We start from the raw sequence: 23,518 nt of genomic DNA, 5'->3' as shown, positions 1-23,518 counted from the left end.
CTTCCCCCAAGGATTAGAAGTTTCCTGTTTCTCAGTGAGTTGAACTTGAGCACTCATGAAATCTGGATTTCGGAGAGGATCTCATGACAGCCAACCCCTCAAAATGGCCATTGAGCTGACTCCGACTCAAAGTGACCCTTGTAGGACAAAGTGGAACTGTCCCTTTGGTTTCTAAATCCACAGAGCACAAAGCCTCCTCTTTTCCCCTATGGGTGCCTGGTGGGCTTGAACTGCCAACATCACAGTCAGAAGCACCTGATAGCACCCCAAACCCAAACCCAACTCACTGCCATTGAGTCAATTCCAACTCATAGGACAAAGACCAGTCCCCTGAGATGGACACCATGCTTGGTGAAGTGGAAGGGCAGCAGAAAAGAGGAAGGCCCTCAACGGATGTACTGACAGTGTCCGCAGTGGGCTTGGGCGTTAGGGTGACTGCGACATGGCATGGGCTGTGCAGTGTTTCATTCTGTTGTGCACAGGGTCGCTGTGAGTCGGAACGGACTCGATGACACCTAACAACAACACAGGCCCAGGTAGACCTGCCCCTTTGGGTTTCTAAGGCTGTAAATGTTCTCATAGCACATAGTCTCATCTTTCTTCTGCGGAGAGGCTGCTGGGTTCGAACAGCTGGTCTCTTGGCTGGGCAGCCCACCAGGGCCAGATGCCTGTGACCTGTTCCGTTGGAGGGGCGTTCTCATAGCGAGCCGTGTTCAGAACTCTCTCCCGGATCAGGTTGCATGGTGGCTAGGTGTCGGAAGCTTCTGGGTCCAACTCTCCAACAGCTGTGTGGCTTTCCCAAGGTCCCTGGACCTGGCTGGTGGCACCTCCAGCTCTGGGGGCAGCATGTGGTTCTCATGTGTGAGTTGCTCAGGGGTACAGGGCCCTGTGACTGGTCAAGTGCCCTGTCTGGGGTTCCATTTTCTCCTGCCCTTTGATGGGACCCAACCCCCTAGGTTCCTAACAGGAAGCCAACCTGGTCTGTTTGGTCTCTGTAAGTACCAGAAAGAAGTCTCCCTCCCCTCCCAACTCTCACCGCCATGGAGCCAGAGACAAAGAACTGTTCATCCCTTCCGTGGGGTAGCTGGGTACCACCTAAAACCTTTCTGTTAGCAGCCCAGCATGCTTAACCAGTGAGACACCAGGGCTCCCGAAAAGAACCCTAGAACTTAAAAAGGGAAAATAGGGCCACCAGTGGCCATGGGCATGGAGCCCCAAGTGGTGTAGTGGTATAGTGGTTACTCGGTGGGCTGAGATCCACTAGTGGTTACGCGGTGGGCTGAGATCCACATGGTCAGCAGTTCAAAACCACCAGCAGCTCCTCTGGAAAAAGACTGGGCTTTCTATTCCTGTAAACAATTACAGTCTTAGAAACTTACAGAAGGTCGCTGAGTCAGTGTTGACTGCATGGCAGTGAGTGGCTATGGGCTAGGGCTCAAGGAGATAGAGCCCTTAGGGCAGCTACTGCCCTGGAGGTACTGGGCCTACACTCCCCCTTTGGCCAGGGGAGAACATTCTGGAAGCGCCACATGGCTCTCTGGTGCTCTGGGCTCTTAGGGCCTTTCTATCCCCGCATTGAGTGTTGATCTCTTTGGTGCCTGTAGCCCACCTTCATGTTGTATCATTCACGGCGCTGGAGGACGCTGCCCCCCTTGTCCCATCCGAGCCCAGGATCGCCTGCCCACCTCCTCATCCCCTCTGTCAAATGACGGGTCCTCCACCCCCCAGCGGGCACAGAGCACACCAGCCCCCAGGGACCCAGACGAGCTGGCCCAGCGGACTTGAAGCCGGGTGCTGCCTGTCCCTGGAGAGGTCAGGCGGCCTTGACCAACCCCAAACACTCTGCGAGGGCACCGTGCCACAAACAGCAGCAGCCAAGTCGCTCCGCGGGCAGGGCTAATGAAAGCAGGTGAGAACCTGCCTCCTTGGTTCCAGTGCCCCATGGCCTGAACATCCCCGACCTGAGCTCAGCCCTCCTCCCGGGCCCGCGATTCCCTCCCGCAGCGCGCGCTGGAGGCCTGCGCATCCAGGACCTGGGTTCAGCGTTCCCCCGGAACAGCCGGCCTCCAGGCCCGCCTCTGGACCCGCGTGTCCCAGCCAAGGCGCGCGCTGGCGGTTCCCCGAACAACCCGCCGCCAGACGAGCCTCTCTCGGGCACCCGCTGGAGGCCTGCCCGACTTAGATCTATGTCCAGTCCCTCTCCCCGGAAGTCCCCGCCCCCTCGCCTTATGCCCCGCCCTCCCACTGCCATTTCTGGAGCGGCGCCTCTTCCTCCACTAAGATCCCTTCCTCTCGTCGCGGCCTTCGACTTCCTACCTCCGTGCCCCACCCTCACCCCTGCCCTGTACTCCTGTCCCCGCCCCTTCCCCCTCGGACTCCGCTTCCTCCTTCGCAAACACCGGTCCACCCTCCCTGGCCCCGCCCCTTTACCATGGGCCCCGCCCCCTGCTGCCTGCGCGCTGGAGACGGCTCTTCTCAGGCCCCGCCCCCTGCGACACGCCCTCCGTCCGGGGCGCTGGGGAGTCTGCATCCTCGCGGTCAGCCCCCGGCCCTTGTCCTCCGCGCCTGAAAGAGCCCGCTCTTTTTCTCCTCGCAGACGCCGCCCCTCGCCTGCGGTGCTCGCGGAGCCTGCGCCTCCTCCCCGCGCCACCGCCCAGGCCCGGAGCACGTGGGACGCCCGGCGCCCCAGCCTGGTCCTTCCAGCGATGCTGCGAGCGCCCCGCTGCCGAGCCGTGCGTGCCCTGTTGCGCGGCTGCTACCGCGAGGTGCTGCCGCTGGCCACGTTCGCGCAGCGCCTGGGGGCCGAGGGCTGGCACCTGGTGCGACCTGGAGACCCAGTGGCCTTCAGTAAGCTGGTGGCCCACTGCCTGGTGTGCCTGCCCTGGGGTGCGCCGCCACCGCCCACGGCCCCCTCCTTCTGCCAGGTGGGCCACCCAGGACAGGGAGGGCAGGGCTCTGCGCCTCGGGGCCCCGCGGGGGAAACAAAGGCAGCTCAGGGGGCTCCCTCTCCCCGCAGGTGTCCTGTCAGAAGGAGCTGGTGGCTAGGGTGGTGCAGCGGCTCTGCGAGCGGGGCGCGAAGAACGTGCTGACGTTCGGCTTCGCGCTGCTGGACGAGGCCAGCGGGGAGCCGCCAATGGCCTTCACGACCAGCGTGCGCAGCTACATGCCCAACACGGTCACAGACACGCTGCGCAGCAGCGGCGCCTGGGGACTACTGCTTCAGCGCCTGGGCGACGATGTGCTGACTTACCTGCTGGCACGCTGCTCGCTCTACCTGCTGGTGCCCCCGAGCTGTGCCTACCAGGTGTGCGGGCCACCGCTCTACGAGCTCTGCACACTGGATGCCAACGGCCTGGGGCTGGGCTGCGGAGCGCGGGGTGGGACCCTGCGGGCTGCGAAGCGGCATCGAGATGGCGAGGGTGCAAGGCTTCCCTGGTCCAAGAGGCCCCAGCAAAGGCCCCATTTGGAGCCTAGGCAGGCCTTGCACCAGAAGGAGGCGTCCTGGGTCCCCCTACGTGGTACTAAGAATGACACGAAGCCCGTCGCGGTGACACCTGGTCGGAGAGCTGGTCCGGAAGCCACCTCCTTGGAAGGCGAAGCTTCTGGGACTCGTCGTTTGTCCACGCAGAAGGCCAGGGCACGTGAAGCTGACCCCTCACCATGTCCCCAGGTGTACCTGGAAACCAAGCGCTTCCTCTACTGCTCCGGGGACAAGGAGCAGCTGCCCAGTGCTTTCCCCCTCAACTCCCTGCAGGGCAGTCTGAATGGGGCCCGAAGACTCGTGGAGACCATCTTCCTAGGCGGTGGGCACGCGTGGAGGTGGACTCGGCCGCAGCGTCTGCCTGCGCGCTATTGGCGGATGCGGCCGCTGTTCCAGGAGTTGCTGGGGAACCATGCACAATGTCCTTACCGTGCGCTGCTCAGGACTCACTGCCCGAAACGGGGCTCCGGGACCGCCACCGCTGCTGGGAGCTTAGAGGACGACAGCCCCCAGCGCGTGGTGCAGCTGCTCCGCCAGCACAGTAGCCCCTGGCATGTGTACATGTTTGTGCGCGCCTGCCTCCACCGCCTGGTGCCCGCCGGCCTCTGGGGCTCCAGCCACAACAAGTGCCGCTTCCTGAGGACCGTGAAGATGTACCTCTCTCTGGGCAAGCACGCCAAGCTCTCCCGGCAGGAGCTGATGCAGAGGATGAAAGTGCAGGACTGCCAGTGGCTACGGGCAAGCCCAGGTGAGCAGGTTTGCCCAGGTGAGGGGAGGGGGGGCACCTAGATAGAGAGGTGCATTCAAGGGAAGAGAGATGAGAAGGTGTATCCAGGCCAAGAGGTGTCTCAGGTGAGATGCACAAGGTGAAGGGTGAGGAGGAGGTTTACTCATGTAAGGAGGGCTTCAGAGGTATGTCCAGGAAGAGGGGGTGCCTCAGGTGAGAGGTGAGAAGGTGCACTCAGGTCAAGAGGTGAGGAGAGGTGAGGTGCTCGAGGTAAGGAGTGAAGAGGAGTCCTGCTCACGTAAGGAGGGGTGCGGAAGTGCGTGACCTGCACAGCACCAGCAAGAGAACCTGAAAGTGGGGGTAGGGATGCCGGAAAGACAAACAGACAGGATGGGATTGTGAGGTCTGATCAGCGAGCAGCCTTAAACAACTTTATTGTAAAGCTGATCTGCAGTCTCTTTGAGGAGCTTGGCCGGCAAAACCTTAACTTGGTGCCTTGTTCCTAGGATTCCGTGGGTACGTTGAACCTAAGCCAGTAGCTCCTATTCGCTGATGTGTTGGCTTGTCATATAGACAGTGACTGTGGTGAAGGGTCACACAAAGCCTGGGACCTCGCCCAAGTCACTGACTTCCGGGCAAGACCACCGGCAACTTTTCCATCCTGGCAGCTGGTCCTCGACAGAGAGGTAGACCCAGGTGAACAGGCGTCCTCGGGCGAGAGGTGAAGAAGTACGCCCAGGTTAAGAGGTGCAATTGGGAGGACAGATGAGAAGGTACACCCAGGTCAAGAGGTGCCCTCGGGTGAGGAGAAGGGAGGAGGTATACTCAGGTAAGGAGAGGTGAAGGGGGGCATCTAGGTGAACAGGTGCCCTCAGGTGAGAAGAATTGCCTCCGTGAGGAGAGGTCAGGCGCATCCTGGCAGAACAGGTAGGAGGTGCACCTGGGTGAGGAGTGCTGCGCTATTTCCCTCTCGTAGACAGTTCCTGTCCCACGGTTTCTTGGCCATGTGCCCAATGTGAGTGGGCTGGACAGTGCTCCTCACTGCTCATCGTTGACCCATGGGGCGGTCATTGGCTGTTTTTTTCAAAGTGGATAGCCACGCCTCTCTCTTGGTTTGTCTTGGCCCGGAAAGGCTTCTGATACTTGTGCGCCATGGTGACCCCAATGGTACGTGAACACTAGCGTCCCAGCAACACTCAGACCCACAGGTGCTGCACACTACCTGCTGACCGACAGGTGGTGGGGCCTCCCTACAAGGAGCCACCCACAGGAGACATGTTGGCTCCCTGAGTGGGAGCTTGGGGGACACTCAGTCCCACCCGCAAAGGTTCTCATGGAAATCTATCTGAAATGGGGCTGGCCACCTCTCCGGGTCTCCGAGGGTTCCGAGGGCCATGTGAGTGACCAGCTGCAGCCACCTTCCCGAGACACTGTGTGTTATTAAAAATTAATTTTGTTAACCATATTCAACAAAATAGACGCCGCTTCAGTCATTTCTGGATGTACAGCTCGGCGAGGTTGATGACATGCTTCCAGTTGGGGCACTGTTCTCCCCCTCCCTTAGAGCTGTTTCTTCCCCATGGAGGTACGCTCCCTGCCCCCAACACTCAGTGCCCTCTGCATTGCTGTGGTCAGCTATGCCCATAGCCTAGTCCTTCAGAGGAGCCGGGAGCCTGAGGCAGCCGGGTGGCGCTCCCTAACATGGTGCACTGTTTGGCCTGGGGAGGACTTCAGGCTACCCTCTTAAGCTTTAAGGTTTAAAGAGTGTCTCAGGCAATAGTCTCGGGGCTGTATTTCCAGTCTGGCCTTTGTCTTGCCGTCTGGAGTTTCTATGGTGTAGTGGATATGAGTCAGCATAAGGTCAGCAGTTGGAAACCACCAGCCGCTCCTCGGGAGAAAGAGGAGGGTTTCTGCTCCCACAGAGAGCTCGGTCCGGAAACCCACAGGGGCAGTTCTACCCTGTCCATTGGGTTTGGTTTAGGGTTTCTTAGCCCCCAGATGAGACCTCGTGGTGACCTCTCTTCCCTAGGAGAGCATTGCACACAGGGCGGCTGTGGGTCGGAGCCGATGCAGTGGCCCTAACAGCAGCTCTTCTTGAAGGTCCTTGTGTGTTTCACTTTGCCCCGTGCTCCCCGTACCCCCACCTCCTTTTCCTGCCTGCCCTGTTCACCATTCCATCTTTCCCGCTACCCCGCCTCTGGGGGTCGATTTTCTCCTCTGCACCTTTCCTTTACGGGGCCGGCGTCCGAGCTTTCATGGCCATCTGGACCCATCTCCGAATGTTTTCAGTTGTAGAGGGTAGTAGTCTGGGGCCTCTGAGCCAAAGTGGGGCTGCCACCACCCGGCAGTCTCTGCCCACTCTGGGCTGCCTGACCTCGAACGCCCCAGCTCTTCCCGGGCCCGTGGTGATGCTGGTATTGGGCCTTATACGAAGCAGCTGCAACGGTGCTGGCCTAGCTGGACCGTTGTGGGGAGCCCCATAGAACAGAACTGGGGTGTCTTGGTGCTGGAGGCTGGAGGTTCGAATTCAGGGGGTCAGCTGGGCCACACTCCATCCGTCCATCAGCCCCCTTCGACCTCACAAGGAGAAGGTCTTTATCCTGCCCAGTTCCTGTCGTCTTTAGCTTATCTTGTCGTGCCTTGACTTCCAGATGGGTGCTGCCTCCCCTGGGTGGGACCATACACCTGCCCTTCTCTTTCCTAAGTGAAAGAGAGGGGCCCAGAACCCACGCTGCTGCAGTGCCGGGTAACTGACATCAGCTCCCCAAACAGCCCACATTCACAGGCCCGGTCCTCAGAACCTCCACACACATCTTGGGGGGCACTGTTAAATCATCACGTTGAGTTGCTGCCACCGCCATGATGTTTAGAAAGTGGGACACATGCTGCTGCTTCAAGCCACCCCTGCCCGATAGAAATAGCCACCATGACCCAGCCCTCGTCTTCCATCTTCAGTAGCCGCGCTGAGAGTGACAAGCAGCAGCGGAATCCACGGAGCCGTGTGTGTGTGTGTGTGTGTGTGTGTGTGTGTGTGTGTGTGCTGTGAGCCAGAGCTCCGGGCCACCCCCTTATTTCTCAGGGTCTGGTAAGTTCTCCTGCCTTCGACGAGCTGTCTGCACCACTTTTTTCGGGCGGTAGTTAATTTGAGTTTTGCTTCTCTGACGGGATTCTACCTTACACAGCTTCTGGCTCTCGGAGGTTGTCCTGTATGTTACTGAGACCCACTAAGTCAACAACATCGTTTTAACACGGAAACAGTGGCAGTGTTACTAGGAGGACACTGGTGTTTTTCTACTTTCTGTGCTGAATGTCCAAGAGTGGGGGTGTGGGTCATGTGTATGGCATGTCTCCCGGGGGACCACACACCTTGATTGGCCTGAGGCTGTGTTACTGGACAGTGTGGATCTTGTGGATGTGTTGGGAGAAAAGAAGGCCCAGATTCAAACTTTCCGTAGCATTGCTCTTATTAAACTTTCATCAGGTTCAAGACAAACCAAAGACAAGCATCCCGGATAAGGGAAGTCCTCAGCATGCGCGCAGTACAGATGCCTAATGGAGCCCGCCGATTCACTCATGGGCAGAGTGTAGAGGAGAGAACACAGAGCCAGTCTTTGTGCGTGATTATGACTGGTGGGTCAGTCTATCACTGTTGCAGGCTGGACTGCAGAGGCAGGGAAAGGGACCACGATCGGGGTACTGTTCACGATTTCAGATTCACAGAAAGATTTGGGGGATTTTTCCTGGCTGCTGTGATGGCCAGGGTCTAATCATGACCAAGCGGCCTTGCGTCATTGTCACTGGGCCCCCAGCCTGTAAGTGAGATAACACGCAGCTGTTTTGAGTCAATCATGAGGGACACACCCATGTTCTGAGTATAAACCTGAGGGCCAGATATCTCTCCCCAGACTTGTCTGAGCTTAGCCTTGTTGCTGGTTTAGCAGTCAGCAAGCACTGGGGCAGTAACACGGGACTTGAATGGAGCCTGAGCTTGTGTCGAGTCTCAAAATGGAGGGAGGGCCCCCACTGTGGGCCGAGGCCTTCTGCAAATGGATTCAGAATTGACCCTCTTAGCCTGGGTGGACCTCGCAGTCCCGTGGCGGGGACCAGGTGTGCAGCGTGATCTCTTTCTAGGGCAGCGCACGGTCCCGGCTTCGGAGCACCGCTTGAGAGAGGAGATCCTGACCAAATTCCTGCTCTGGCTGGTGGACACGTATGTGGCCGGGCTACTCAGGGCCTTCTTTTATGTCACTGAAACCATGTTTCAGAAGAACAGGCTTTTCTTTTTCCGGAAAAGCGTCTGGAGCCAGCTGCAAGACATTGGGATCAGGTATTTATCACCAGAGCATTCAGGATGTGGAGGGGCAGACTTAACCATGTGTCTGCTTGGGCGTAGAACGAGACCACTGCATTATGCTCCCACAGCTGTGTCCCTAGGCCCGTGTATCTCATTGCTCTACAGGGGCCGGCCCCTGCTCCGTACTGGAGACCCCAGGCAGAGTCCTGCCCCCAGCCCTAGCCACCCTGAGTCTCTGCTTTCTGACCTGTCAAGTCCGAGCATCTGTTAGATGGGGCCTGGACCCAACCTCTAAGGTGGAAGTAGCTGATAGTTCTGTGAAACCGCAAGACGTGGCTGTGTGCTGGGCGGCTACTCTGGGTGAGTTCCCCTGCAGGTGCTTCGGGCTGCCAGCCCTCGGCCTGAGCGGGCCTGTGTTGCAGGCAGCATTTCAGCAGGGTACAGCTGCGGGAGCTGTCAGAGGCAGAAGTCCGGCGGCACCAGGAGACAAAGCCCTCTCTTCTCATCTCCAAACTCCGCTTCGTTCCCAAGCGCCAGGGCCTCCGACCAATTGTGAACATGGACTATGTCCTGGGGGCCAGAACCTTCCGCCGAGAAAAGAAGGTGACCACGCTATATTCTAGCTGTGGACACAAATTGGTGGGACTTAGCGTTGGGGTGGCCTAGACAAAGGGCCACAGGGTGGGCAGGCAGGGATCAACCCACATTCACCCTGGAGGGGGCCAGTTCCTGGGCAAGGGGAGGCAGTAGCAGGATGTGTGGCCCCCGGGGTGTCTCGGAGAATGCCAGATGCACTGAGGGCCACAGTGAGCAGCCGGCCATGCCCTGGGACCCCATGCTTTGTGACCCTGCGCTCTGGGATCCACTGCTCTGGGACCCTCTGCCCTGGGACCCAGTGCTCTGGGGCCTGGTGCTCTGGGACCTTGTGCTCTGGGACCCTGTCTCTTGTGGAGGTGCAGCACACCCTGCGACCTCAGCACCCTGTGACCCTGTGGAAGAATAGCATGGACAACATGTCTATGGGCCACAGTGACCCGGGTGACTGTCCCCCTGCTCGAGGGTCCTTGATTGCAGCCATACTGCCTGGCAGGCAGCAGTAGTAGCTTCCTGTCCCCAGGGAGGCAGTGTGGTTTGTGACAGCAGGGGCCGCTGGGTGGAGTCTGGCCCTCTGGACTGAACCCTGAGTTTGAACCCACCCACTGGGCATGGTCTCTGAGGGGGGCCAGCTGGTGCTCCCATCGACCCCTGGGGCCCTGGAGGGGATGAGTGGGGGTGGGGGTGAGCCCGAGGTCTCAAGGCAGGCTGGGGTGGGTCCTGGCGTCACCTGGAGCTCGGCAGTACAGCTGGGGGGCCAAGGACAGCAGGGGACAGTGGCCCAGGAACCCACAATGACCCGCGTCCATCCCTGCTTCCTGTCCTCCCAGCGCCAGGCCCGGCCTGTCACCTCGCAGATGAAGAACCTGTTCAGCGTGCTCAACTATGAGCGGGCACTGCGGCCATGGCTGCTGGGGGCCTCCGTGCTGGGCATGGACGACATCTACAGGGCCTGGCGGGCCTTCGTGCAGCATGTGCGGGCCAGGCTCCCGGCCTCACCTCTGCACTTTGTCAAGGTGAGGGGCCTGGGCCTCAGCTGCCTTGCAGAGGGGCTGCCAGCTGGGGCATCAGACCATCGGAGTGCTGCTGGGTCCAGGTAGGGCCCCAAGGCCCCAGCGGCCTGGGCTCAGAGTGAGGGATGCTCAGGATGAGGGCTGGGGTCAAAGGTGATCTCGAGGACCCAGTGGCTCTGGCAGTGGAGAGCTGAGTAGGGCCCCCAGCCCTGCTCCTGCACCTGACTCTACAGGGTTTTTAGCAGGCCCCAGGCCAGTGCAAGTAAGGACGAGGGAGTGAACGGGGCCTGCTCTCCCAGGTGGACGTGACGGGGGCTTACGACGCCATCCCGCACGACAAGCTGGTGGAAGTGGTCGCCAACGTGATTAAGCCCCAAGAGAAAGTGTACTGCATCCGGCGCTACGCTGTTGTCCAGAAGACTGCCCAGGGCTACATCCGGAAGTCCTTCAAGAGACACGTGAGTGATGGGGTGTAACGTGTGTGTCTGCGATGTGAGGGTGTTTGTGATGGAGTGTGTGTGTGTGTGTGTGTGTGTGTGTGTGTGTGTGTGTGTGTGTGTGTGTGTGTGTGTGTGTGTGTGTGTGTGTGAGAGAGAGAGAGAGAGAGACTTGGGCGTGTGTGTGATGGTGGCATGTCTGGCATGTCGTGTGCATGCGTGAGTGCATTGTGAAACAGGGTGTGTGTGTAAAACAAAGGATGTGTCTGTGGTGCGTGGGGTCTTATGGGTGTGTGTGTGTGTGTAACAGGATGTGTCCGTGGTGTGGGGTGTCTGGTGTATGTGTGTGTGTGAGATATGTTGGGATATGTGGTTCAGGCATGCATCTGTCTGTGGTGCAGGAGTTTCCGTAGGGGTGTGTCTGGCACAGACATGCCCACAGTGTGGGGATGTTTGCTGCGGTGTGTCCACCTTTGGGTGTCTGTGCTATGGGGTGCCCATGGTGTATATGCCATGGGCATCTGCAGGGGGTGGGAGTGTCCACAGGGCAGTATCTGGGGTGTGGGCATGTTGGGACACATTCCTCCCTCCATGTGGGAGCGGGTGTAGGGCCAGAGTCTGTCTGTGCGTCCTCCCATCTGATGGCTTGGGAGGGTTCGGTTCTGGCTGGGTGGGCCATGTGCCCCTGCCGGCTACGGCTCCAGAGCGTCTTGTTCAGAAGTCTTTAGAAAGTTGAAAATCGCACTGGTGAGAGAAAGGTCAGGTAGGATGCACCGAGGGGTTCCCCACCCCCTCGTGACAGTGCACCTGGAGAGTGACAGGGCCATCCTACAAGAAACCGTATTCCTCACGGTGAGGCGCTAGGACCGTGTGCAGGCCCCATGGCCACCACCATCAGAGCCCCTGCCGGCTTGTGGGCACACTGAGCTTGAGCGCTGGGTGGGGCCGAGGGAGCAGGGCCTGCGGTCGGGTGGTCTCCCTCCAAGCTCATCTGGGTGGTGGTGTTTGGATGGAGTGTCGGGAGCTGTAGAAGTATGATTGGTCAGCTCTGGGGGGTCCTCCTCAGCACTGGAGTGGGAGAGGAGGTGGCCGGTGCTGAGGGAAAGGGATCTCTAGGGCGTGGGCCAGGGGACATGCAAGTTTACGGAAGCAGGGCTCCCAGAAGTCCTGGGGTGTGCCGTGCTTTACACCTGTAGTCACCTGGGGCTCCCACGGCATCACCAGTGCCCCCAGGATGCTTTTGTGCTCTCTCCATCAGCCCACTTAAGAGTCCCCCCAGCCTGAGTGGATTTTTCTCTCTCTCCGGTCTCCATCTCACACGTGAACCCAGGGGGCCTCGAGGTCCAGTCCTGCCTCCATCGAGCTATTTGTCTTCTTAGTGCCTCCCAAAGAGGCCATCAAGCTGGAACCTGATTGACAGACTAAGCTCCACCCCTTCACTCTTAAGTCTCACCTTGACAACAGATTATGGAACTACCACACCTTGCTCTGTTGCTCCTTCAGTGAGCTCCACCAGAACATCCTCTGCGCTAATGCTGCTCCACTAACATCACTAGCCCGGATCCCAGAAGGGATCTGTAGCACAACTGTGCCATCCTTAAGGAGCCCTGGCAGTGCAGTGGTTATGCTGTGGGCTGCCACCTGAAAGGTCCCAAGTTCAAAACCGCCAACAGCTCCGTGGGAGGAAAAGGCAGCTTTCTACTCTCTTCAAGAGTTAGACTCAGAAACTCACAGAGACAGCTCTGCCCCTTCCTGCGGATCACTGTGAGTAGGCATTGACCAATGTTGTCCATTGGCTCCGACTCACGGAAACCCTGTGCACGAGGGAACGCAGCACCGCCCGGCCCTGCAGCACCCTCACAGTTGCTCTGCCTCTCTCTTGCTGCCCCTCTGCTCTACCAAGCACGAGGTCCGTCTCCCGGGAATGCTCTCCTAACAGTGTGCTCAAAGGGTGTGAGATAAAGTCTCAGCAGCCTAGATTTTAAGGAGAGACATGGCTGCGCGTCTGTGTTAGTCTGGGTAGACTAGAGAAACAGATCCATAAACAGGCTTATGTGTATAAGAACGAGCTTTATAGACAAGAGCAATTGAATATTGAGAAAACAGCCTAGCACAGATCAAGTCCGTAAGTCCGATATTAGTCCATATGTCCGATACCAATCTATAAAGTCCTCTTCAGACTCAAGAAACACATGCAATGATGCCGAATGCAGGAAGATCACAGGCCAGTGGGTGGGAAGTCTTGTGGATCCAGTGGCGCTGTAAGCATCGCAGTGCTGGCAGGGGTCTCTACATGGCTGCTCCAGCTCAGGGCACTAGCGTAGTGCCATGTGTCCTGTCAGTAGAGTGTCTTCCGCCTCCAAGGAGGAATACAGGAGTTCCCAGAATCCTCACGAGAAGATCATGCCCACATAGAGGCCTCATTGGCTGTGACCCGATTGACAGACTAGACTCCACCCCTTCACTCTTAATCCTCGCAAGTCCCAAATTGACAGCAGATGATGTAACTACCACGGCGTCCAACCTTTGCTGGCACCCCCAGTGCTGCTCTTCGCCAACGCCATCATTCATTCACCTGCTTCTGTTCTTCATCCAGAGAAACCAAAACCAGTCCAAATCCGCTGATGCGGACTGCTCCTGTGAGTTCCCGAGGCTGTCACTCTGTACAGGAGTCGACAGCCCCGCCTTTCTCCCTCATCAAAGGACGCTGGAAGCAATCAGGTCACAGCGTCACTGGTCACACCCGCACAGCATTCCGGACACCTGCCACTCTCACATGCGCTATTCGGTGATGGGGAGTATGTCCCCGATGCACAGCCATCTCGACTATCTTCTCCCCTTGTCTCCCAGCCCCTTTAGAGAAGCTCTGTGGCCCCCAAGCAATGGCTCCCTCCTTTTGCCTGCTTCCCACCTCCGGTGGCCACCGGCCATCTCCGGTCCCTGTGCGTTCGTCCACCCCGGGTCTTTCCCCAAAGTGGATTGTCTTGTATCTGCCCTCTCCTGCCTGTTGTTTCGCTCCGCGCCCTGCTTTCAAGTGCGTCTGTTCAGGGGCAGGTGTGAGGGTCCCCTTGCCCTCCGAGCCTGTGCAGTTCTCCGGTTTCCCAGAGGGGCCGCGCCCGTGGCTGCAAGCACAGTAACAGTGGTGAGGGGCAGCACGGGAGCAGGCAGCCACGTGTGATGCTGAACACCGGGGCGGCGTGAGTCCGTGCTCACGCAGCGACACCCCCAGCATGCTGTTGTTCGGGGGGGACACTTCCCTGGTTTCTCTTGGGGTCCTGGGGACCGGTGCTTTCGGGAGGAGCGGACGCAGGGTACCCCTGCTGCGGGTGAGGCCGTGGCGGCAGCGGACTTACAGGTGCTGCAGGTGTGCTGAGTCCACGTCTCCCGCTGCTCGTCTGCCCGCAGGTCTCCACTTTGGCCGACCTCCTGCCGTACATGGCCCAGTTCCTGGAGCATCTGCAGCAGGAGGGCTCGCTGAAGGACTCCGTCGTCATTGAGCAGGTCCACAGGGGGCCACCTCCGCTGGGGGAGGCGGGCGGGTCTAAGCTGTGGGTAGGGAGTGGGAGGTGCCCGGCACAGGCTCCGCAGGAGCAGAGGGAGGAGAGTGGGCACCCACGTGGGATCAGAGCTGAGCTCCCCAGAGCCACGGAGCTGGGCACTTCAGGAGGTGGGGATGTGCTTTTGTCTCTCCGCCACGTTTTCTCCCCTCGTAAGGCTGAGCCTGCAGGCGCTATGTGAGCAACTGGCTGTCTCGGCCTTGAGGGTGGACAGGCTGTGTTTGACCACAGGTCACCTGGAGTGGAAGCTCCAGATATCCACGACTGTCCCCACGCGCACCTGGAGGCCGTCAGTGGGCGGACAGGCCCACTCGCACCTGGTGGCCTTGTGCCGCCTTGCTGTTGGTCATGCTGGTTCCCAGTGGCAATCCTATTCACTCGGTGGTGCTGGGGGGCCTCATGGCTGACTTCCTGTCGGCTCTCCAGGTTGTGCAGCAGGCTAGGTGTTGGGCTGCTAACTAAAAGGCCAGCGGTTCGGATCTACCTTGGGGAACGCTGTGGCTGTCTGCTGCTGTAAAGATGGCAGCCTTGAAAACCACAGTTGGTACGGTGTCCCACGGGGTCACTCTGAGCCTGGCTTGAGCTTGTAGTCCAGGGCGTAACCCTTGGCAGGGTGGTGCACCCAGGTGTTGGATTTGGGGGTCCCGAGGAAGGTGTGGTCAGGGTGCTAGACCCTGGTGCTTCTGAGGTTAGGTGGGACCATGGATTGTGGCCTGGGCTCCCTGGAGTTCAGGGATCCTGGGCCCAGCTGGGGTGCATGGATGACCCAAGGGACCCGTAACTTTGGGCACACACACTCTGCAGCCACATTCAGTCCCCGGCTGCTAGACTGCGTCCCTGGGTTCTCGCCCAGTGCCCCCTTTCACAGTGAGAACACTGACCCCCGAGGGTGTCCCGTGTCTTGTGACAGCTGCATGGTTGGTGGGTGGTGCGGAGCCTGCACCCAGGCCTCTCAGCCCTGCTCACTGGCCTCTTGTTCTGTGTTCCAGAGCTGCTCCTTCAATGAGACTGCCAGCAGCCTTTTCTCTTTTTTCCGTCACTTGGTGCACAACAACGTCATCCAGATCAGGAACAAGTGAGTATGTGTGACTCCCGCCTGCCTGGACTCGAACCTCTGAAGTTCCAGTTGGCAGCTGAGTGCATGAGCTGCCGGTACCACCCAAGGGCCCTTCTTGTTGGTGGTGGTAGAGCTGACAGGCCGATTCTGACTTGTAGACACACACACACACACACACACACACACGAACAGAAAGTCCAGATTCATTGCAGGAGGAGAGGAGCTGTCTTGGAGTAGTAGGGGTAGGGGTAGGGACACTCGGCCCTGGGGTCGTTTTCAAAGGCACTGTCCAGCTCCCAAGGGGGTCAGCACAGTGTTTGCAAGGGCCCCCTTGCTCTTGTTCGGAGTTCCTGTCAAGTCCCTGCTGACGCACGGTGACCTGTGTGTGCAGAGCGAGGGGCTCTGGGGGGTCCAAGGCTGCAGGCTCAGATCACTGGGCACCACTGGGTAGGTTTAGCTGTCAACCTTATGGCTTGAAGTCCAGCCCTTAACCACTGGTGTACCCAGGGACTCCTGTCCCAATAGCACTGCGATCACAGGTGGATGTGTCCACTTTTCATCCCTCGAGAGACCCTGTCACCCAGGCCTGTCCCTCTCCCTCCATCTGTAGTCGCAGGATCACCTGTCTTCCCGGTGTGGGTTCCCAGCTGGTGAGCGGGTGCTTTCCCCACAGTGTGCTGGCCAGACAGGACAGGTGGAGCCCTGGATGGCAGGGACCCATGGGTAACATCATGGTAAATGGAGAGAAGGCTGAAGTTCAAGGATTTCATTTGCTGGGCCCCACAGTCAATGCTCATGGAAGCAGCAGTCGAGAGACCAAAAGACGTGTTGCACTGGGCGGCAGATCTCGCACAAGCCTTCTCTAAAGCGTCGAAGAGCAAGGATGGTTCTTTGAGGACTAAGGTGCACCCGACGCCAGCCATGTTTTCATTCTCCTCGTAGACGTGCAGATACTGGATGCTAAATAAGGAAGACTGAAGAGTTGACGCCCTTGGATTATGGTGCAGACAAAGAACATGAAAGGACCATGGGCTTCCAGAACAACAGACGGATGTGTCTTGCAGGAAGTATAGCCAGCATGCGCCTTGGTAGCGAGGAGGGCGAGACTGGTCTCACGTATTTTGGACGTGTTGTCAGGAGAGACCAGTCCCTGGAGAAGGACGTCACGCTTAGTAAAGAAGAGGGGCCAGTGAAAAAGGGAGGCCCTGGACAAGACGAATCGACACTTTACCAAAAGTGAAAGAGACTAGCAATCGACTAGAAGTGCATCTCACTGTCTCAGATCTCCGAGGGACTAGTGGTTTAACATGCTGGGCTGCTAACCAGAGGGTCAGCAGTTCAAACCCGTTAGCACCTGCCGGGGAGAAAGACGGGGCTGTCTGCTCCCATGAAGATGTACAGGCTCAGAAATACCATAAGGGGCCACTCTGCTCCAGCACGTCACTGAGGTGGAATGGACCCGTTGGCAGTAGGTTGGGTTTTCAGAAGGATGCACCCCACCCTGAAAGCCTCATGGACATACTCCATTGGGGAGTTTCAGCCTGCGTGTCCTGGATCGCAGTAAGAGCAAGGGCACGTCTGTGCCTGGTGAGACCGTTCTGTGAGACAGCTCACCCTGGACCCGAGTGAGTCCCAGTGCTGAGCCTCCTGTCCAGCTGTCTGATGGGTTATTTAGATGTCTTGCTTCACGTTTTGAAAGTTAATGAAAGTTGCTGTGGTGACAGGACAGCAACTCTCAGCAGCAAGGAGCCCCCGCAGCACAGAGGTTACCGGCTTGGTCGCTAATGGGAGGGTTATTGGTTCGAACCTGCCAGTCCCCCTGCGGGGGAAGGCTGTGTGGCAGTCTGGCCCCTGTAAAGGTCCCTGCCTTGGAGCTCCTCCCACCTCCCCCCCGCGGTTCTATCCTGTCCTACAGGGTCTCAGGGTCAGGCTCTACACTGCAGGGCCACCAGGTGTTGGCCTCCACTTGATGGCAGTGGGCGGGTGTTGGTTTCAACAGCAGCCTGAATTCGAGGGTGAGGATATAGCCCGCCACCCTAGCCTCCCTACCTCAGGAGAACTCGGGCAGTAGGGCATGTGTGGCGTATGCTGTGGGGGTTTGTTTACCGATGGTGATGGAGGCTGTTTCCTGTGTGTCCTCTCCCTGGCCTACTGCCCTCTGACCTGCACCTGTCTGCCTCTCTCTGCAGGTACTATGTCCAGTGCCAGGGCATCCCACAGGGTTCCATCCTGTCCACTCTGCTGTGCAGCCTCTGCTACGGGGACATGGAGAACACGGTGCTCCCCGGGATTCAGCAAGATGGGTAGGGAGAACGGTGGTGGAGACCCGCCTGCTCTCAGGGCACTAGGTGTCTCCGTGCTAGAACTCTCGCCTCCTGTGTGGGAGACCCCGGTTCGGTTCCTGGTCAAGGTGGTCCACACACAGCCACATCATGTCCGTCAGTGGAAACTCAGCTACTGAGCAGGACTCAGCAGAGCTTCCGGACTAAGGCAGACTAGGAAAAAAGGCCTGCAGTCTACTTCCCCAGACCAGCCCCCGAGAGCCCTGTGGGCCACCCTAGCCCCAGTGTACACCACAACCCCTTGAGGGGGTCCTGAGGGATCCGGCATTGGGGTCCTGCTCAGTGGCGCTCGGGGCAGCGGTGAGTTGGGCCAGCGTGATGCAGCCAAGATCAGAACCAAGTGGGGTCTGATCAGACAACCAGACCACGCGGGGCCCTCTGCTTGGCGTGGCCGGCCTCACAAACACAGTTCCTGACAGTTTATGGGCACAGGCAGGGGTGGGGGTGCAAGCCTGGGTGTTGAATGCCAGAGGAAACCCGCAGTGGGGTGCCTCTCGGGGTGGCTGGGGATCTCTGGGTGTTCCTCAGTGGGGAGACAAGCGGTGCCAAGGAAGCCAATAGCTGGATGAAGGAGAGAGTCCCCAGAGAGAATGAGGTTGAGGCCAGGGCTACCTGAGTGACACCCCATTGTCCCGTCAGCAGTGGGCTGGCGCCGGATGTGGGGTCTCCATTTTGAAATGACACCCTACATGTGGGGTCACTCTGACAGTATTGACCATTAGCAGACTCTGTAGGGGACCCGATGGTTTTCTCATTGTGGAAACAGTAGGGGGCGTCCATTCTGGTTCAGCGAACCTACCAGACAGATTAGAGCTGCCCCGTGGCTTTCTGGGGCTGTCAGTCTTTACAGGACGAGACAGCCTCTGCTGTCTCCCTGGGAGCAGCTGCTGCGTTTGAACTGCTGACCCTGTGGTTAGCAGCCCGCTGCAGCTCCTGTGGTCTACTAAAGAAACGGGCAGATAAAAGAGACAGGTGTTGTGGGCAGTGTTCCCCCGACCAAGGTCTCCAGCCTTTTATTTCCTGTGCACTTAAAAAACAAATTATGATAATAGCACAACACATTGGCCATTTCTACCACTGCCACATGGAGATTCAGTGTTATAGTCACATAGTTCCTGTGTTGTTTGACTGGGTCCCTAGCCCTCCCCCCACCGGAATTATCAACATGCTGGCCGGGAGCTCCCCAGAGGCCCCCAGACCCAGCACTGTACCTGGCTTGGAAATGCCTCTGCTGGTCACCTCAGAGACCTGTGTCAGTGCCCTGTGCCCGGCTCCCCATCCCTGGATGGGGGCCTGTGGAATTGTGTGTGGACTGTTCTGGGGAGGCTGACTGTCATCGTCCGAGTGAGCTTGGCGCCCTTTGTGCAGAGACCGCAGCAGGAGGAGACGCCAACCTGGTCAGCGTTCTTCTCCCTGCCTGTTAGGTTGCTTTTGCGCCTGGTGGATGATTTTTTGCTGGTGACGCCCCACCTACCCCAAGCTCAAGCCTTTCTGAGGTAAGCCTGTCCATCTGTCCAACAGTATGTGCTGTCTCAAACTAAACCCACTGCCATCGAGTCTGTGCTGACTCACAGCCACCCTACAGGACAGGGTAGAACTGACCCCATGGGTTCCCAAAACTGTATAACCCTTTACAGGAGTAGAGGGCCTCATCTTTCTCCTGCGGAGTGGCTGGTGGTTTCAAATTGCTGACCTTGCAGTTAGCAGCCCAGTGCGTAAGCACTAAGCCACCAAGGCTCCCACGTGTATTCTCTATGTGCTATAAGTGCTTCCACGTAATCTTCATACGTGATGCTGTCTGTGTAGTTAGTGAGCAACTGGAGTTCCTGTTGGGAGGCAGTAAATGGTTCATGCACGTGGCTGCTAGTGGCAGGGTTATAGGTTTGAGGGTGCCTCAGAAGAAAGGCCTGGTGATCCAATTCCAAAGATGGGGCCACCAAACATTCTACGGAGCACAGTTCTCCCGACACCTATGGGTCTTCATATGTCAGAATCCACTAAAAAATCTTCATGGCCAGTTCTCTGAAGTGCATCTCAACGTCCCTGGTCAGTGGCTCCTGGCAGTGTTGACTGCAGCCTCTCAGGCACCATAGAGGACGGAGAGGAGCCCATTCATCATCCTTAGGGGTGGTGACAGCAAACAGAGGGGGCATGCCTTGTCCACCTGGAGGTGGAGAGTCTGAGCCAGTGTCGGGGCCATGGGCCTTTTCCCGGGCCGTACTCCTGGTTTCCATCGCCCCTCCGGTCATGGCCCACTCCTCATGCTGCTTGGTGTCTGTCTGCCCGGCTCGTTTGAGCAGACATCAGGTGTGATTAGACAGGAGTCTTGGTGGCACAGCAGTTAAGCTCTCGGCTGCCAGCCAGAAGTCAGCGGTTCAAAACTCCGTGGGAGAAAGCGAAGGCAGTCTGCTTCCACGAAGACACGCAGTCTCAGAACCCCTCCTGGCAGTTCTCCGCCCTCCAGGCGGGCTCCTTCGGAGTCGCAACCAGAGGATGGCAGTGGGTTGGGTTTTCGCGTTGGTTATTGTCCAGAATGACCTCATTAACACAGAAGAAAACCCACATTTCCTGCCCGGTCCTATCTGAGTCCTGGGGTTAGGATGTCAGCATATATGTTGGGAGGGGGTGGAGGGTGGGGTACAGTTCCTGCCGCGCATGTTCAGTGTCCCCTGTGGTGGCCGGCTGTCTGATGCTGCTGGCCAACACCGCTCTCTGACTTAGGACCCTGGTGGAAGGCGTCCCTGAGTACGGCTGCATGATCAACCCGTGGAAGACGGTGGTGAACTTCCCGATGGGCAATGGCCCGGGTGCCGCGGGCATCGTCCAGCTGCCAGCCCACTGCCTGTTCCCCTGGTGCGGCCTGCTGCTGGACACGCGGACGCTGGAGGTGTTCTGTGACTACTCCAGGTGAGATGGCCCTTCTTGCTTCCTGAGAGGCAGGTGGTCCCCAATCCCTCGGGAGACATCCCACCTCCTGCCAAGTGCAAACTCGGGTGGGGCAGGCGGAATGTCTTTCCCTGAGGAAGTCAGTCGGGAGGCTGGATTTTGGGAAAGGAAGCCGTTGGGCAGACACAGATGCCAGCCTGCCTCTCAGGGCACCCTGGGGGCATCTTCACGTGTGGATCTCCTGCACCTACCCTGTTTCCCCCAAAATAAGACAGTGTCTTATGTTAATTTTTGCTCCCAAAGATGCACTAGGTCTTATTTTCAGGGGGTATCATTTTTCCATGAAAAAGAATACGGTACACTACACATTTATTGTTGAACAACAAAAAAGGAAATTTATTACCTGTATATGGTACGGTAGTAGTTGTCATCACAAACCAGCATAACCAGACAAACTGTGAATCCTACAGTATCAAGAATTTCTTGTTACTACCATTATTTCCATGTACAACAATCTATGGTACATTTACTTGCACTTCCTGTCTGCCCCAGCAGCGCCCTCTGCTATGGTCCAGGGTCCAGAGTTACGGTAGCTTTGGGGGGGGGGAGGCTTATTTTCGGGGAGGTCTTATTTTCGGGGGGATGCCTTATATTTCAGCGAGAGGCAAAACTGTAAGTAGGTCTTATTTTCAGGGGATGTCTTACTTTTGGGGAAACATGGTATCTGAGGAGTCACCCATCGCAAGGGTATGACCTTGAATAGCAGCCCAACCCCACCACCCTCCCCGCCCGCAGTCCTATAGCAAACTGGGAAAGATTCACCCACACACCAAAACCAAACAAAAACTTGTGACCTTCTAAGTCAGGGTTGAACTGCCCCCTGGGTTTCCAGGTCTGAAACTCTTTACAGGAGTAGAAAGCCTCGTCTCTCTCCCGAGAGCAGCCCCATGTGTAACCAATGGGCAACCAGGGCCCCATTCCCCACATTCGCTGGCCTGGGACAGTGGGAGCGCGGGCGGGCCTCCCGGTAACTTGCTGTCACAGCCATGGGACGACAGCCAGCCGGTCCCTTTCCATCTGCTGGTGGACATGGCACTGCGAGGTGGACGCTTGCTTAGCACCGTGGGGCACAATTTGACGGGCTCCCTCCCCTCCCCCCTCTTCTGCAGCTATGCCCAGACCTCCATCAAAACCAGTCTCGTCTTCAACCATGGCTTCAAGGCGGGACGGAACATGCGTCGTAAGCTCTTTGCGGTCCTGCGGCTCAAGTGCCACAGCCTGTTCCTGGATCTGCAGGTAAGCACATGGACGAGGGGGCCACTTCCTGCTGGCCTCCACCTCGGATGGGGAGACGTTGGGCCCCTCAGCCCACGAGCCTGGTGTAGTGAGTGTGCACACATTTGGTGCTTTGTGTGGTATGGGCATATGGGAGGAAACCACGAGTGTGTGTGTGAGCATGCACACATACCTGTATGCCTGGGCGTGCACGTGCAAGGCCATGTGTGTGCCTGAGAATATACATGTGTACATGTCGTGTGTGCACATGGGGGTACCATGGCTATCTGAGAGCATGCACTGAGTCCCCTCTCTGTGGGGTTGGGGTCTGGCTGCAGGCGGGCGAGCAGCCCCAAAGGCATACACGTGTGTGATTCATGTCACTTAGCCACTGGGGGTGGGATGTCCCTTCCTGCTTACACACACGGGGGCTGCAGAAGGCACATCATGGGACATGGTGAAGAGACACCCGGAAGGGCAGAGAAGAGCTTCACCCCGGTGGCAGCAGAGCCCGCGGGACTGTGTATTGGGCGGTTCAATCTTTGTCCTTATGAGACATGGCCGCTCTGATCGCCTGAACTACCTGAGTGCATTCTGGGAGAATGGCTCTGGCCGTTTCTAGCATAGGTTTCTAGCAGTGGAATTAGGGGGGTAAGTATCCGTGGGAACATTTTAAGAACTCCAGGCTGCTTTTCAGAAACGCCTGCCCTGAAATCTGTAAGCCCTAAGCCAAAAACTACCCCCTGCGGTCTTCTGAAAACCAAATGGGAGTGTGGCCGAATGGGTAGAGAATGTCCGCGGGAGCGCTGTGCACTCGTGACATCTGTCCATGTGGGCTCAGGAGTCCTGGTGGTGGGGTGGTTTAGGTGTTGGGCTGCTAACCTCAAGGTCGGGGGTTCGAGCCCACCAGCCGCTCTGAAGGAGAAAGATGAGGCCGTCCGTTACTCCACAAACAAGCTGGCTGCCATCGAGTCGAGGCCAACTCACAGTAACCTGATAGCACAGGGTTGAGTTTCCGAGACTCACAGGAGTAGAAAGCCTCTTCTTTCGCCTGCAGAGCAGCTGGTGGTTTTGAACTGCTGATGTTGCACTCAGCTGCCCAATGCGTGACCACTAGGCTCCCTACCTGTGAAGATTCACAGCTTTGGAAGCTATGAGTCCAAACTGACTCAATGCCTTTACCTGTAAAGATACACAGCCTCGTAAATCCTGTTATAGGGAAGCTATGAGCTATAACTATATAGCTATGAGCTGTGACTCAGGGGCCTTGGGGTTGGGCTGGGGTCTCTGGGTCAGATGACAGTAGCAACTGGAACGCTGAGCCAGAGGACCTGGTGGGGGTGGGGGGAGCTTGTTTGAGGGCCGATGCCCTGGGGCCTACAACAATGTTGCTCTCCCTTGCCCTGCTGGTGATGGGTAAAGCAGAGGCTCCCGGGCCTGTCTAACCACACCCTCTCCCCTCCTCTCCCCCCCGCCAGGTGAACAGCCTGCAGACTGTGTATATCAACGTTTACAAGATCTTCCTCCTGCAGGCCTACAGGTGAGGCAGTGCGGCCAGACCGCCAGCAGAGGGCGGCACAGGCCAGGGATGTGGGGACAGGCCTGGACAGAGCCACCACTGCTCTGTGTCAGTGCCTCCAGTGCCTGTCGTCTGTCCATCTGTCTGTCTGTCTGTGTGGTGCTCCTGAGGTCCAGGTGGTGGCCTCCTGACCTTTCGGGGAGGATGCAGAATTGTTAAGAGGGGGAGGCAGAGGGGGAGCGAGGGTGTGGGCAGCAGAGGCCTGGTAGGATGGGAGCGCCCGATAGCCAGCCCCTCCTCTGCTCCCAAGAAAGGACCTGCAGAGAGCTGGCCCCC

At 58.0% G+C, this 23,518-nt stretch overlaps 1 protein-coding gene across 1 annotated transcript in view; it reads left to right on the top strand.

Moving 5' to 3' along the window:
• Positions 1–2,705: 2,705 nt before the first annotated feature.
• The window catches only part of TERT (telomerase reverse transcriptase), a 23,728-nt gene continuing 2,915 nt past the window's right edge, over positions 2,706–23,518 (top strand). Inside the window, exons 1-13 of the mRNA XM_004698102.2 lie at positions 2,706–2,924; positions 3,017–4,229; positions 8,340–8,535; positions 8,925–9,105; positions 9,933–10,112; positions 10,409–10,567; positions 13,952–14,047; positions 15,093–15,178; positions 17,350–17,463; positions 18,927–18,998; positions 20,224–20,409; positions 21,558–21,684; positions 23,142–23,203. Of these exons, the coding sequence (XP_004698159.1) occupies positions 2,706–2,924; positions 3,017–4,229; positions 8,340–8,535; positions 8,925–9,105; positions 9,933–10,112; positions 10,409–10,567; positions 13,952–14,047; positions 15,093–15,178; positions 17,350–17,463; positions 18,927–18,998; positions 20,224–20,409; positions 21,558–21,684; positions 23,142–23,203 (2,891 nt within the window). The remainder of the gene's footprint in view (positions 2,925–3,016; positions 4,230–8,339; positions 8,536–8,924; positions 9,106–9,932; positions 10,113–10,408; positions 10,568–13,951; positions 14,048–15,092; positions 15,179–17,349; positions 17,464–18,926; positions 18,999–20,223; positions 20,410–21,557; positions 21,685–23,141; positions 23,204–23,518) is intronic.

This window comes from Echinops telfairi, unplaced genomic scaffold (genome assembly GCF_000313985.2).
Source record: "Echinops telfairi isolate 266 unplaced genomic scaffold, ASM31398v2 ScPeMD7_7469;HRSCAF=8507_1, whole genome shotgun sequence".
Classification (NCBI taxonomy): domain Eukaryota; kingdom Metazoa; phylum Chordata; class Mammalia; order Afrosoricida; family Tenrecidae; genus Echinops; species Echinops telfairi.
This window is presented reverse-complemented; position numbering and strand designations above follow the sequence as displayed.